At 40.1% G+C, this 14,820-nt stretch overlaps 1 protein-coding gene across 1 annotated transcript; it reads right to left on the bottom strand.

Annotated features, from left to right (window-relative positions):
- Nucleotides 1-5,508: 5,508 nt before the first annotated feature.
- On the bottom strand, nt 5,509-11,841 carry LOC117430543 (CD40 ligand-like). Its single transcript, XM_034902826.2, has 5 exons — nt 11,620-11,841; nt 8,764-8,904; nt 8,626-8,671; nt 8,258-8,353; nt 5,509-7,715 (listed from the first exon to the last, which is right to left on the bottom strand). The coding sequence occupies exons 1-5, from the start codon at nt 11,785-11,787 to the stop codon at nt 7,327-7,329; spliced, it is 840 nt and encodes a 279-aa protein (XP_034758717.2). The 5' UTR covers nt 11,788-11,841; the 3' UTR covers nt 5,509-7,326.
- Between the last annotated feature and the right edge of the window lie 2,979 nt (nt 11,842-14,820).

Raw genomic sequence — 14,820 nt, forward strand, 5'->3', positions numbered from 1 at the left:
CCCCCCCTCCTTATTTCTACATGCTGGTGTTCTCCCACAGCTGTGGTCAGGTGTCTGGTGAATGCACACCATGCATAAGCCTGCAGGGCTCGACCCCACTGCCTTCCACCCTGCACTTCAGCCATGAAACCACTGCACTGCATCCGTCCCCACACTGTAAACAAACCACAGTCTAAACAAGCAAACAGAAATGTCATTCCCCGATACGCACAAGCGTCCGACCGTTGGGTACTTGATGAACTGCTGGGCTATTTTTGTTTTTTAGCAGGGCGACCCTTGCATTGCTGGAGGGCACGTACGGTTCTGCAGTAAATAAATAAAATGGAACATCTTTACAGACTACTCCGTTGTAGCCATGCAGTCTTATATCTGTTTAAATCAGGATGTAAATGAATGTGCGTGTTTGGGTTTATAACCCTCCAGTGCTGGATGGGTTTAGTGGGAATTCACTCTAATCTGCAGCTTTTTTTATTTACAAGTTTACTGTTTGCAGATGTATGCTATGCAATATTATTATAAATATTATTTTCTGACCGCTCTTAATTGTTATGATTTGAGTAAGGCATTTCTTTTAATAAAAAAAAAACTATAAAGAAATGTGTGGTGTTTTTATTGCCTTGTGCATCATCATCACACCCACCACCATCCTTCTAATGTTTTTATTCACTTTACAATATTTCCAAGTGATCTGCGGCAGGCAAAGTTGCACTAAAATGCAGTACAGTAGAGTCTATTTATAATCTTGGCAGGAAAAATCTGTTAAAACCTACATGCTACTGACAGTGAAACGGCAAGATAAGCAATATCAGAGGTGGCAGGGGTTGATAAAATGGTGTTTTGAGTTGTATTTTGCAGAGTAGACAAGATGAAGTGAGAGAGACAAATACAGGAAACCCACGAGTCACAGAAATGTAAATGTCATTAAAAAAAAAAAAAAAAAAAAAACAGTGTATGGATTCTTCTGTCCTGTTCTTTCGATGGTGTTTAGATGTGTAATGAAAATGATCAGGTGCCAGGAATTGGGCCCACGCTAAATCCCTCCATCGTTACCTAGGTCTTGTTTTGGATAAGTATTTGGTTGAAGACCTGCAGACTCGTGTGACACGTTTTCAGATCGGCATTAGCAGGTGCTTCGTTGCTTGATTACTTTCACTAACACGTCCCTAGAGTTCTTCTAAACACCAGGGCTAGTAGAACCCTTTTCCACCTACCTTGGCTGGATATTCTCAGCAGATCACATACATTCAAGGTTCATTCAAAGGTCAAGTTGTTTTGAACACAGTTTTAGTTGACTTGCAGTAATGTGTGTTAAACCTTCAGGAAAATTGCACTTGTCTATGACGCAGCTCCAGGCTACTTGTTCTCTGAACAGCGCTCTGATATTGCAGATGAAACACCAAAAGAGCTTGCACTAAAAAAGGCATACTATAGCAAATATTTAATACCAAGAATTGATGTGTGATAAAAAGGAACTCATACTGTAGGTGTTTGGCATTTCCTGTGCTAAACAGTTGCTTGCAGTACTGACTTGATGGAAGTGGTCAACAGTCCAGTACTGGGGGTCAATTTCTTGTTCATTTCAGTGTTCATTTTCAGTTAAGTAAGCCTGTGCCAAATTTAAACCACAATGGACCGGTTATTTAATAAAATAAATAAAAAAGAAAAGAAATGGTCTCACTCGCGGTAATCTCTTTATGTAACTAAAGAATGCGCTTCTTCCTGAGAGGTGTAGAGTAAAATGTTATGACAGGAAAGACTGACAAACATATCCTGTCAGAAGTGTTGAATTGGGCTGGCCCAAGCAGGGGGGGAGCTGAGTGTCACAGTTTCCATGAAGCGGAGGGAATGAGTCTGCACTACATTTACACTGCCTGGAAAAGCTTGCCTATAGAATAAGCGACTGTCTCAATGATTTTCTTTAAATAACTCGCAGCATGCCACTTAGGAAACATAAGTTCACCTTTTCACGAAAATGCAACCTTTTGAAAAAAATATCTGAGACTGGTGATGGCTTTCTCGGCAGTCCTTTACTTTTGTATTGAATCTGAAAAAAAATAATGTATTTGCCTTAGCCACAGAAAAAGGGCCTGCTTGTATCACAATGTGCTGCTGTGCCCATTGCCTTGTTTCAGGGGTCTTGGATTAGTCTTTTGATACCCCCCCCCCCCCCAAAAAAAAAGACCAAAACCACAGAGAAATGCACAGAGTTCTGGAGCAATAGGCAAAATAGAAATACATTGTGTTATTCCCAACTAATAAATAAATAACTAAAAATGACATCGATCAGTCTGTGTTAATGGACAGTCATGTGCAGGATGCATGTTGGCGTGTGGAGGTTGTTAGAGGCGCAGGCTCTGTCAGTGATAGCTTCTGACCCTGTACTGTTATTACTTTGGTCTATTTTGAGCACAGAGGGGTATTCTGGCGCTCTTACGAGAAAGGTGACGCTGCTGCTGCAGGGGGGGCAGTTCTCGGACAAAACGCGCCAGTCTCATCTGCAGTCGACCTAGGTGAGCTGTACTGTAATTGTGTTAACACCTTAAGGGCTTGAACAGTAGAGGGTGGTCTGTAAACCGTTAATGTGTTGTGTTGATGAACTTTTTGCTTTTGGGGAAACCGAAAGAAGAGCAATAAAACAGACCAGTTCTATTATCACAGTCAAGGGCTTTTTCCTTTGGAAGGTCATACAAGCTGAAATTTTGTAGTGAATATATATATATAGAGAGAGAGAGAGAGAGAGAGAGATGGGGAGAAAGATTCCTAGAATGTTTCCTAGTTACTTTGTATCTACCATATTTATTGTGACCTGTGTACTGCATCAGTGAGATAATCAAGGAACCACATCATGTAGCTAAAGGGACTTTGCATGCAGATAGCAGTGTGGATGAATCACATTACATGCTTATCACACAACTTGAGGTGATGTGTGACAAAATGCCCGGCCTCCTACAGATTCATGTCTAAAAGCTGGAATCAATCATGAAATAGAATCGTGACCTATATACATAAATCATTTACAGTCAGACTGAGTAAAAACACAACTACTATGGTCAGAATCAAGGGGCTTATTTTCCAAACTTAGTAAATTGATTTTCAGTAAAAGTTACTTTAAAAAAAGCTTTCTGCTTTTGTTTTTCACCTTGAATTCAAGCTCCTGTCCTTTAAGATCCCAGGTAGCTTTAATCTTGGACTCCCTAATTTTACCAAAGAGGGTCTGTAAAACCAGCAATATAATCATATTTTTATACTGAGTTTGTCACTTAATTAAACAATAATAACAGATATTTATTTGTAAAAACATATGCAGAGACATGACTTAAAAGGTTAAAAAAAAAAAAAAGCTGTCAAGATCTTCATCTGTCTTTTGTAGCGGTATGCACTCTCCTGCTAAATATAACAGCTTTGAAAAGTCAGCGACCACAAGCGCAAAAGTGCAGGGGAGCTGAGAAGAGCTGAGCTGAGCGCATGATGAGTGTGGGATGAAGGGGTGTTTAGCTGCCTCTACATGTAATTATCTGGAAATTCATGAAGTGTAGAGGCAGAGAGAGAGAGATGTGTGACACATTTGTTCTGTCAGTAAGATCCATGGCTGGGTTTTGATCCAGGCGGTGTACAGCAGTGTGAAGCTTGTCGTGCCCTGTGGACTATCAGGGGTGCCCTCCACAGTATTTTGGGGGTGGGGGGGGTTACGTATTGCTAGGTGCTAGGCCCAATAGCAGTGACTCATGTGTGAGCTTTTGGAACAGGACCTATTGTGTATAAATAAGTATATCTGTCTGTTTGATATATACCCATTTTAGTAGGCCAAAGAGAGATTGTGTGTCTATCTAAAATGTATCCAATATACAAATGTGATCATAGGCCAACAACCAGGCTGCTTTACATCCACTCTGTATTGCATAACAAGTTAGCTGCAAGTAGTAATAGACCACCTATTTGTAATTCTTGTCAAGCGAAGCATTTCCCAGGGCTGCTGTTTCCCTTCAATACTGTGCATAGCTATGTACCTTCTTACTAAGAGTTTCATAGATCCCTCCCTACCCTTCAGGTCCTGTCTATGTCACTGCGCACACTATGAGTTCTGCTTTATGTCAATCAGATTTTCAGTTTCTCTCAAAGACCCGCACAAAAGCACATCCTGTTACAGCTCTGTGTACCAAAAGAGCGTTTCCATGACCCTGGTTAAGGGTCACTAAAACACACAGCTGATTTCTAAGAAATGGAAGCCATTAAAAAAACTAAGACCCCTCATCTCATGTTGTTTGTTTGTTTGTGGCAGCGATGTTGCTTTGGTGTGGTAAATACCATCGTGACCCAGTTTCATAAACCTGATCTGAGCTGCACCACAATGACCACATTGCATTGACTGACAGCATTATTATTATTTTAATTATGCACATAAACAACAGTGTCATACCTGGAGGGCAGAGAGAGGTGGCCTGTAATCACGTGCCGGCACGATTCTGTTGCATCACTTTATACAAAAGAACATTATCGCATGGTGATTACAGCTCTGCCAGTGGCGGCAGAGAGAGAAGAGCGAGACAGATTCCACCATGTAGACCAGATCACCATTGAGTCTCTTACCATAATCAGAAGAGCTCCTTCTACTCGGTCCTCTGGTGGTAGACTGTAAAATCAATGACTGCCTTACGTCGAAAACCTTATTCAGAAGACCTACCGGCTTCAGCAAGAGAGAATTCTCGTCTTTGATCAAGAGTAAACCACTCGCCAATGGATCACCAGCCAACAAGTCTGATCAACAGAAAGCCTTGCCAAGGCCCGTCCAGCCCAGCTGGAGACGCACTGGAAAGGGAAGTGGGAGGGGCAGCCTCTGCATCTGAACCAGTCTGACTGATGACATGGCCTCAGAAACAGCGGATCTTCCATGTCAACTAAACACACAGCATTACTCACACAGCCCACCTCGATTATAAATAACACATGTGGAAAAACATATCTACTCGCTATGAAAAGCAATGACTGGTCCCACAAAGACCTTCTAGTGCTGAGATTGGTCAAACCACGATGCACGCGACGCAGGACGCTTAAAATAATAATCTTCTTATACAGCTCCCCCGATATACCCCTGCTATAGCAAGAACACTATAAAGGAGACCATGCCTAAGCCCTACAGTGAATGCCTATAGAATATCGAATGGAGTGCTGTATGGTACAAGTTGATATCCACTCTGCAAGAGCTCAGGGTTGAGTGGGATTAGAGCCTGATTTTATCTTACAGCTCCCTATACTGTACGGCTGATCGTACCATAACATCTGATATAAGGCATTGCAGGTGGCTGTATTACATCAATATAAGGGTCTACGATACATTAGAGCTGTTTATCGTCCCTTAAAAATATGATTTAGAACAAGGGAAAACTGCAGCTCACAAAATGATGCTACATTTTTTTGGATTAAAAGAAAGCAGGAACTACAGAAAAAATGTAAAACATGACGCAGAATTAAACACAATGTTCTTGTTTATATAAATACATTTTCAAAAAATGAAATACTCATGACAATATAAAAGAAACATATTGACTTGCAGAATGATACATAGAACAATTTTAGCAACACATTTGCCGTTACCATAAATACATTTGAGCTCTTCATTTAGCTTTCACACCATTGATGTGAAAAAAAAAACTGAATAATAAATTACTTTACTTTTTACTAATCGAAGATACAAAAACACTAACATGTACAGTTCAGTGGTTTTACAAAAATGTTGTGAGTGAGTCAGAGAAAAAAAAATCCCTATTCATTCACAAAGAGCACATGGCACCACGCGGTATGCTCAGGTCTCAGAAGCACGTCGCTTGGAATGAGCAGTTTGGTTTGTTTGAAATTTGACAGAATCAGTGCTGAGAGCATACACAAAAAAACAGAACAGTGATCCTTACAAAACACAGGTGAAAAATCAGGCATGACTCCCAATGGGTATTGGATCACAGCTAGGTTATCCTGTAAATGCCTGGTCGGGCTCCAGAGGAGACTGTGCAGCATTTCAATCATGACCCCCCAATGCACCTGAATGAACCTGATCAGGAATGCCAGCTTCACAGCATGTGCAATAGTAGTCCAAACAAGCAGGGTCTGGGTGAAATCCTCTGCAGGCAAAATGTGGCCCTCCAGATAACTTTCTGCCCTTGATGGTCTCTGTAGGCACGTGGTATGGCTGCATGCTACCAGGCGATAAGAATCAAGGCAGATTCATGCTCGCTGGCCACGCTGCTTTGATTAGAAGGTATGTTTTTAAATTTGATTCCATTCTAGCTGGAGCCGGGAAGCCCATCCTTCTTTAGAAAACGACAGTTGAATGTTTTGAATGTTTCCATTGTGAAATATCCGGATTGCAAATGCGTAAAGCGTTCACGTCTCAGTGGCGTTTTATGAACCCACTGTGCTGTGCATGTATTTAACAATCTGTGTCTATGCTGGCATTTTTACAAGGTGAACCGTTTCTCGTTCTGTATCTGTCAGGGGAGACTTCAGGGGACTATATACATTCTATGCACTATGCAAAAATAGAATTGGAAAAATATATTCTTTTTTTCTTTAGTAGAAAAATAAATAAATAATGATATATTTTTTTACATTTTTGATTGGTTATTTTACCATGGAATGAACATAAATACACATGGACTTGCATCATAGCTAAGCTGTAGTGCTACTGTTTAAAGCACAGGATTATTGTACAGGTTCTTTTTAAGACTTTAAGCTGTGCTTGGCATGGTTTATACAAGACACATCTTTCCAAAGTATTGCCTCCCGTCTTTTTTTAACACCAGTTGAATTTACTAAACTAGAACCAGGTACCTAGATAGAATTGACAAAAACAACTAGGTGTGTGTTTTTTTCAGCTTGAATTTTCTCCTTTAAAAAAGTGGGGTTGGAATTAAACACTGGGGCAAACCTATTGAAAATATGCCCCTTTCTTTCCTACAGATTCATAATAAATTATTATCATGTCAAACATCAATTACATGGAACACTTATTCGAATTAGCGCTATTCATAGTTCTAGTACTCATGATTTCACCGTCTATGAATGCATCACGAAGGGTGTGTTTCAATAGAACTAAATCAAGAATACTCCTACTTCCTGTATACAAGATAGAATTTGTTTTTGAAATATCCAGTAGAAACATCTCACGCGTACCCTATATTGTTCCTGTTGTCTGGTGTTTGACTTGTACACATGTCGTCCAAATTGAAGCCATAGCCACAGGCTGCTGGTTCTTTTTCTATTTTTCTAATTTTTTTTTTTGCTTCTTTATTGTTTTCCATAGTAAGCCAAACAGTGTTTTTTTCTTTCACAAGTCTATTGCAGAACTAATCCAAACAGTGTTGCCGTGCCGTTCCAATGCAAGATTGATAAATCAGACACGTTCACGTACACTCGGTCATCCTCCTTCAGTGTGAACACCGCTCCCTGATACAGCGTGTGCAGCTCAGGGTATGGATTTGCAGCTACGTCGCGGCCCGGGGTGCTATACGACCTCAACAGCGGGGTCTCCTTTCCAGAAATATCTTTCTGCACAATGCATTGGCTGAAAGGGCTGGTTCGCGGCTTTTTTACGAAGGTGGTTTGAGAATAGATATAGTAATTTCCAGGTCTCTTGATCCGTAAGGAGCCAGTGCTTTCTTCGTAGATCACGGATCTGGTGGTCAACAGCATGTGGTCTTTAGACCAGAGTTTAATGGTGTTTCCTGAAAAAAAAAAAAAAAAAAAAAGGTTATTATTATTATTATTATTATTATTATTATTATTATTATTATTATTATTATTATTATTATTATTATAAGTGGAGTGCAGATAGTCGTACTCGTAATTGCCTTTAAGAAGTATTTATCAGCAGGTATTAAATAAATCCATTCATTAATGTGTCGATTTCGAAACAAGAAAAACTGTCCCTCCTTCACCTTTACAACTGAGTACCGAGCAGTGACAATTCACAATTCCACAGTGAGTGTTTTAAAATCCGATTGGAAGCGAATTTTCCTCTCAACTGGGGCGCTGATATGTTCTACTGCCGTTCTGAGGTTGTAAACTGACAATTAATGTTGTTGGTGCGACAGTACAATTGTAAGTGATCCAGATGAGAAACAGCATCATTAGAGATCATTATCCTTACATTCTGGTTGAAGATAACTGCTACAGGACGTTGAACAGGGTTACATTGCAATGCCAAACAACTGACCACTGCACACACACACACCATAAGGTGGAATTAAAACAGCTCTCTCCTTACCTGATAGGCTGGTTAACGGGGAGGGAGATCGAACGGTCAGCTGGGCAACTATTTTTGGTTCTTGGCTGTCCTGATTCTGATCTGAAGTGAGTTGACCTGAAACAAGAAATCAGAAAGTTAAACAACAGTACATCATGCCCTTTATTGCGAGACAATGCTTCAATGGGTACCAAAAAATAAAAAGGAAGTGTGCGGGGTTAAGCAACAAATTGTTAATGTTACTAAACCAGGCTTTAAAAAACGCTGGTAACACTTTGCATTGTGTCTCCTAATTACTGTGTATTTACATAGCAGCTACTTAGTAATTACCCAAACGTCTTTAAATAACAGTTCAATTGTAGATAATAACTAAATAGACAATAACACACCTTTCATCATTTCAGCTTTCTCAGTATCCTTCAGTCTTGAAATAATCTTGACATGTGAAAAGAGGAAAGCAGGTTAGTAATCCACTTTATCAGAGTATGTATGCTCATAGAAATGCTGTTTTTAAAAATATCATTTACCCCTGGAAGCAGCTTCTGAAAATCCGTTATGACCTTCCCACAGTCCAGGTGTGTATTTTTGATGTCGCTTCTTGGGTTTTCACATTGCTTTATTCTTTTTAGCACCACCATATCTTCATGGTAGCTCATCAGAGTCTGGACCTGTAACACACAACAGCACACACACTTAGTCTTGTGGGCAGCAGTGTGGAGTAGTGGTTAGGGCTCTGGACTCTTGACCGGAGGGTCATGGGTTCAATCCCCAGTGGGGACACTGCTGCTGTACCCTTGAGCAAGGTACTTTACCTAGATTGCTCCAGTAAAAACCCAACTGTATAAATGGGTAATTCTATGTAAAAATAATGTGATATCTTGTAAGTCGCCCTGGATAAGGGCGTCGGCTAAGAAATAAATTATTTATTATTACACACACAGTGTACCACAAATATACAATTACACAAGAGGAACTAGTCCAAAGAACTGGATGAGCTGATAATTACAATGTAACCAGGCCTGCATTGCACTGCATTGTAACTACATGGGAACAATCAAAGTTTAGTTAGGTGTTGATCAACTACACCAGCATTCAATTTGTAATTAACCTTGTAGTTAAACAGTACTTACACTGTAACCACGTGCATTTTACATTATAATCAATGACCCCCAAATAGTATCTCTGTTTAAAGTCTTACACAACATTTCCATTTGAATTTAATAGTGGGGATATATCATATCTTTATTGAGGTCGTACGTGACCAAAAGTACCAAATAGCTACTTGTAATGGTGATGGAAGAAATGTTATTTCTAGTTGTAATGGCTGCATGTCACCCTAACACATGCCGTGGCAAATCACATGGGAACCTCGCAGGACTCCTAGGTTCTGAGCTAGCGTATAAGTATATGTAAAGAAAATCCTGTTCTCATGTATAAAGGAGCTTATTCTTCAACGCGACAAAAATAATGGACTGCATTGTAACTACATGTGTAATTGCAATGTAATAAATGCTATTTAGACACAAGGCTTCTCTTTTCTCTTTTGGGCTCAGTGCCAAACGTTGTGATCAGTTTAGCGCTCCCCGCCCCCACACCTGCCCCCAGCCCCTTTACTTTGAATAAGCTCAAATTGTGCTCATTATCAAAGTGGTTTCACACTTCCTCTACCCGTGTTTTCAATTGTTGTTTAACAGCAATGCTGGTTTGAAAAACCACTTCTCCCCCAAACTGCGTAATGCAATTCACAGTGTGCCGTTCTTCTATTTCTACAGACTGCTTCAGCAAAACCATTTGAAAAAGTCTGGGATTTTTAGCCTTATCGCATATTATCATGCTTTCAACACATTTTCACCACTTTTTTTAATACAAATTATATATTATATCTATGAGAATGATGTTAGCCGATTGTTAAAAACAAGTCTAACTACTCATCACATTGTTACCAAATACATTTCCAGACATTAAGAAGGACGGCCCGATAATTAGCCAGGTTATGCAACTGCTGTCAAAGACAATGATTTGCACTGTTGGGCCGTTTACACAGAAAACAAGTTGTGCAAAAACGGCGTTCACTTGTGGTTTTGTGACTTTGTGCTTCTGTTAATCATTGTAATCACCTTACTGCCAAGCTGAGAACAAGTCCTGAGTCAGACATGACAACACATGGAGACTAACACCAGACTGATTCATGAGTTCATATTAACAATACAAAATAAACTGGTAGCACACTGGATAGCCCAGACAACATGCACTGGGACAGAACCAACTATGATCATAGCTTTCTTTTAAATATAAAAAAATTGAATGGTGACTAATCAAGCCATCCAGTTCATGATGAATAATAATAATAATAATACTATTAATAATAATAATAATAATAATAATAATAATAATAATAATAATAATAATAATAATAATAATAATAATAAAAACATTCTCTTTATAAATGTGAAATACAGCGTCACCTCTAGGACTAGCCAGTCAACTGCTTACCAGTTGGGAAGTCATTTTGACTTGCCAGCCAGACACCTAGATAAATTACAATCTGTCTTCTAGAAGCAGTAACATATCTTTAGATTGTACAAGGACTAGCATCATGGCTTCTCTTACTAGCCATTAATAAGAAGTGAGAATAATTCAGCAATCCATAGCAATCAGGGCTCCAGTAATGCTCTACCAGACTAGTTTCTGGGTTTTTGATTCAAACTCAACAGTCACTAGCAAAACTCACCATTTCTGACAAATAGTGTCTGGTTCTTCCACAGAACCGGGAGGTTTTTCATGATCATTTGATCAGAGTTCCAGGTTATGCCAGACTAACCACCCTGTAACATTACTTCCCTATTCGGTTCTCATCCTGGGTCCTTTGAGGTCAAGCTGCTCATACCCCAGCCAAGCCCATCCCATCCCTGCTGGAAATCCCCAAACCTTGTGGTTTGCCCATGAAGTGAACAGCAAAATCTGGGAACTGAAACCCCCTGGTTTTCTGGTTTCTGTAAGTTTCACTACAGAGGAAACGTGACTGCTGAAAAAACGTTTACTTTTATTTTCTGACCACCATTACAATCTCTTGAACCATTAAAGCCATTCAGACAGACTTTTAGTTGAAATGTTTGTCATTAAATTCACTAAGTTTCTTTTATTACGGTATTTCTAAATCTCTTGAACCAGCGTGACCTGCTTGAAAGCCCTTTACATCTACCATCTCTGAACCCAGAAGGACATTGTGCTACAACAGAGAAGAGTCCACCGAGAATCCTGATGCACACACACCTAGACAGAAAAGACAAGCCTCTACTATCAATACACTTTTACTTTTGAATGTCTGCGAGGAGATCGTAAGCCTTCACTCTTATAATGTAAGATACCGACAGCAGTCTTACCTCGTCAATTCTTTTAAATATATACATGAAGAGGAAGGCTGATCCGACCATCTGAGCCAAAATCAAGAAGCCCAAGAAGCCCATGAAGGATCTCATGGTCGGTAGTGGAGCTTTGGAGCTGGGTGCTGGTGGCGGTGGAGGCAGGGTGGTGGTGTAGGTGTTTATCATGCTGTTGCCTGGAGCAGGTGCAGAGGAGATGAATGGAGAAGTGTGTGCTTCAGAGCTCCGTGCTGTACTGAGACACTTCTTGCTGAGCCTCACTGTTAAATGCCACTTCCTGGATGCTTTGCCTTGCAGCGTCTCTGCTTTCTTCTGTCACTTTTGAACCTGCTGAATGCACACTGCCTGTTATCACACTTCACACTTTCTTTCCGCGTGCATTTCCACACATTTTCCCGTTCTGCTGGATGATTGATCGTCATCAGGTACTTCAAAGCTCTACCTTGAATTCTGTGGTTACACACTTGGCCGCAGCTCGCAGTCTTCTCTTGCTGGGTTGTTGGTTGTTCCACCTTTCCAGTGCTAGTCATTGGATGGAAAACGAGATTTAGCTGGTGTACTTACCAACTGTAGAATTCTCTGCTTGTCTAATCAAAATGACAATTTTGTTGTCCTACCGAATCTAGTACAGTGCTCCCTCATTACAAGGTATCCAGTGTTAAGCTGGTATGGTAACAGCTCATTATTAAGCCGGTATGGTAACATTCTCATTATCCTCAAGCATTCACAAACAAACACAAAGCAAGCCAGATTTATCAAGATCATTACACTAAATTGCAATTTGTATTCTTGTGAAAGACAAATTCAATTGTTTAAGTGGCATAACTAGGAGTCTCTAAATGAAACTTTTATTCTCGCCAGGTACAGAATAATGATTTTAACCCCTTGTTGTTTTCTTTTCCAAGCAGACTAAACATTTTGGCTTGTGCCCTTAACAGTGTTCACCTCATCCTGGCTGAAGTAAAAACTTGGATGTTTTACAGACCCTATCCAATTGCGTGTAAAGCACATTTAATTGCTTACCATGAAATGTAAATTGAAAAGAAAAAAAAACTCAGTAGAGGTTACTAAATACAAAGCAGCATCTGCAGGAAGGTAACTTAAACAAAACAGCAGTGAGATGATTAAAAATAAAAAATGCAGTACCTTAGAATGCAGCATTTGAAGAGCGCTGATGTGTGACTTGATCATCTGAGCTCAGAAATAAAACAGCTTCCTGTAAATAGCAATGGTTTTGCTTTTAAAAATAACTAATGGGAGACTGCATTAATAAAACGGGGATGTGGCGTAAACAGCATGTGCTCTGCTCTTAAGCGCACATACAAATGAGCTGATTGCAAAGATACAATAATTACCCAGCCTGCAGAGGGTTCTCATGTTAGCCCTGTAATGGGGAATTCAAATGGGTCTCTGAATTGACTTGCGATCGAGGCAGACCTGTCCCTGACAGAGGCGACTGCTGCAGCGATATTCAGTATCACTGCTTTGTAACCTTGTCTGGTCCGACGTCTGGCTCTCCATCTGAGAAGATCCTAAACCACAGGTAAGCATGACTGACGTCTGGGCAGCGTACAGCCTTGCACAACTACCTGTTCTGAGAGATGAGACTCCGTGCCCAGACGAGACTGACATTGCTACATAGAAACTTGAAGCTGCACTCTACCTGGATAAGAACCCCCCTGTGTTTGATCTTAGATTCAAATCCATTATCTCCTGCCTTTTACTTTTACCACTGTATGAGGGGTGACCAAACTCAAACCCTCAGCCTTACTGCTGAAGTCTAGTGTTCTCAACACTGCTTGAAAAACTATCAAGTCAAGGCTTGCTCAATCTAGTCTCTACACAAGAGCAGAGTGAGAATGCTTTTGCTGTAGGATGTGGTTTTCTACAGCAGTGACCAAGCCTTGAAATCTTGATAAGTCTTTTCTCAGGAAAAGAGGCATGTTTTGCTTTTTCTTTTATCTCGAATGAAAGCAAATCTAACTAAATAATCTGACATTTCTAAATCATTTTAACTCTTTTTATGCAGAGTCTGCAGTAGAATGAGACAGCAGCCATTATGTGCTTGTGAGTTTACTTCCTATGTTAGGTCAGTGGCACTGTCTGCAGTAAGACACAATGCCAACACGCTCCATGAGAGCTTCCCCTCACAGCTCTGCCAGCAATCACACCAATCCATCCTGACCTGCAATTCAGCCTTATCAGAGCCCAGTTCAAACTCCACTACGATACCAGCACAGAGCTCACTGCTCTCTTGATTTTACAGTCATCGGTATCAGTTAAAAGATCTTATTGTTCCACTCTTGTAGATCTGGTTACAAGCTTTCTCGTAATGACTGTTTTCTCAGGGTGCAGGCCACTGCGCTTCTCCGTGTCTGTCTGTACGCTCGTGTCTAGGGTAACTGATACGCAACATAAACAAAACATTAGAAACTCTGCCGACAACTCACACTGAGAGGAAAGACAGCAGAATCATACTGAAAGACAGCAGAATCACATTGAAAGACAGCAGAATCGGAAGAGGATTCTGAACAGAGCTGCCGTTGACTGCATGTATGGTTAGAGCACTTACTAGGCCCCTGCTCCTTCCTAAACTGTACAAACGTTTGGTTCAACCAAGGCAAGTATATTTTTTTTTTATTATTATTATTATTATTATTATTATTATTATTATTATTATTATTATTATTAATAAAACTGGTTAAAGCTGGAATCTTCTGAAACTATTTCAAAGTATACCACGTGACACGAACAAAACTGAGATGATCAAAAGGCAGAGACCGACACATTGCTGACTTTTCATTTACGAGGGTGGATTCCGCAGCAGACAGTTTTATTTTGTTTCTTCTGATATGAAATAGGGTTCTATATGATCTGGGTTTTATTTAGCTTTAAGCTGCCGCAGATGTCCCAAGTCCCTTGGGTGACCTTTGATAGTTTCACTGTAATTCTCAATATTCATTTGAAATATGCATGCCTTTCCTCATATACCTAGTTTGTACAGAAAACTTTAAACAAAAATTAAATCAGGTGCATTGCATCTACAAAATATATAGTTTAGTTCCAAAACACTTTTGGCCATACACATGGAAACCAGATGAATATCGGGATTGTTAGTGCTGCCCAGTTAATGGGGTCGTGAAACATTTCGAAGTTTTACACACAGTCAGTGATGAATAATGGGACTGTTTTTTCATTAAA

This window comes from Acipenser ruthenus, chromosome 16 (assembly GCF_902713425.1).
Source record: "Acipenser ruthenus chromosome 16, fAciRut3.2 maternal haplotype, whole genome shotgun sequence".
NCBI lineage: Eukaryota > Metazoa > Chordata > Actinopteri > Acipenseriformes > Acipenseridae > Acipenser > Acipenser ruthenus.

Coding starts and splice junctions, on each gene's coding strand:
- LOC117430543 (XM_034902826.2), bottom strand. CDS start 11,787: ATGATAAACACCTACACCACCACCCTGCCTCCACCGCCACCAGCACCC. Junction 8,672..8,763: donor TTCAGAAGCTGCTTCCAGGG/GTAAATGATATT, acceptor TCACATGTCAAG/ATTATTTCAAGACTGAAGGA. Junction 7,716..8,257: donor CCCGTTAACCAGCCTATCAG/GTAAGGAGAGAG, acceptor TTTTTTTTTCAG/GAAACACCATTAAACTCTGG.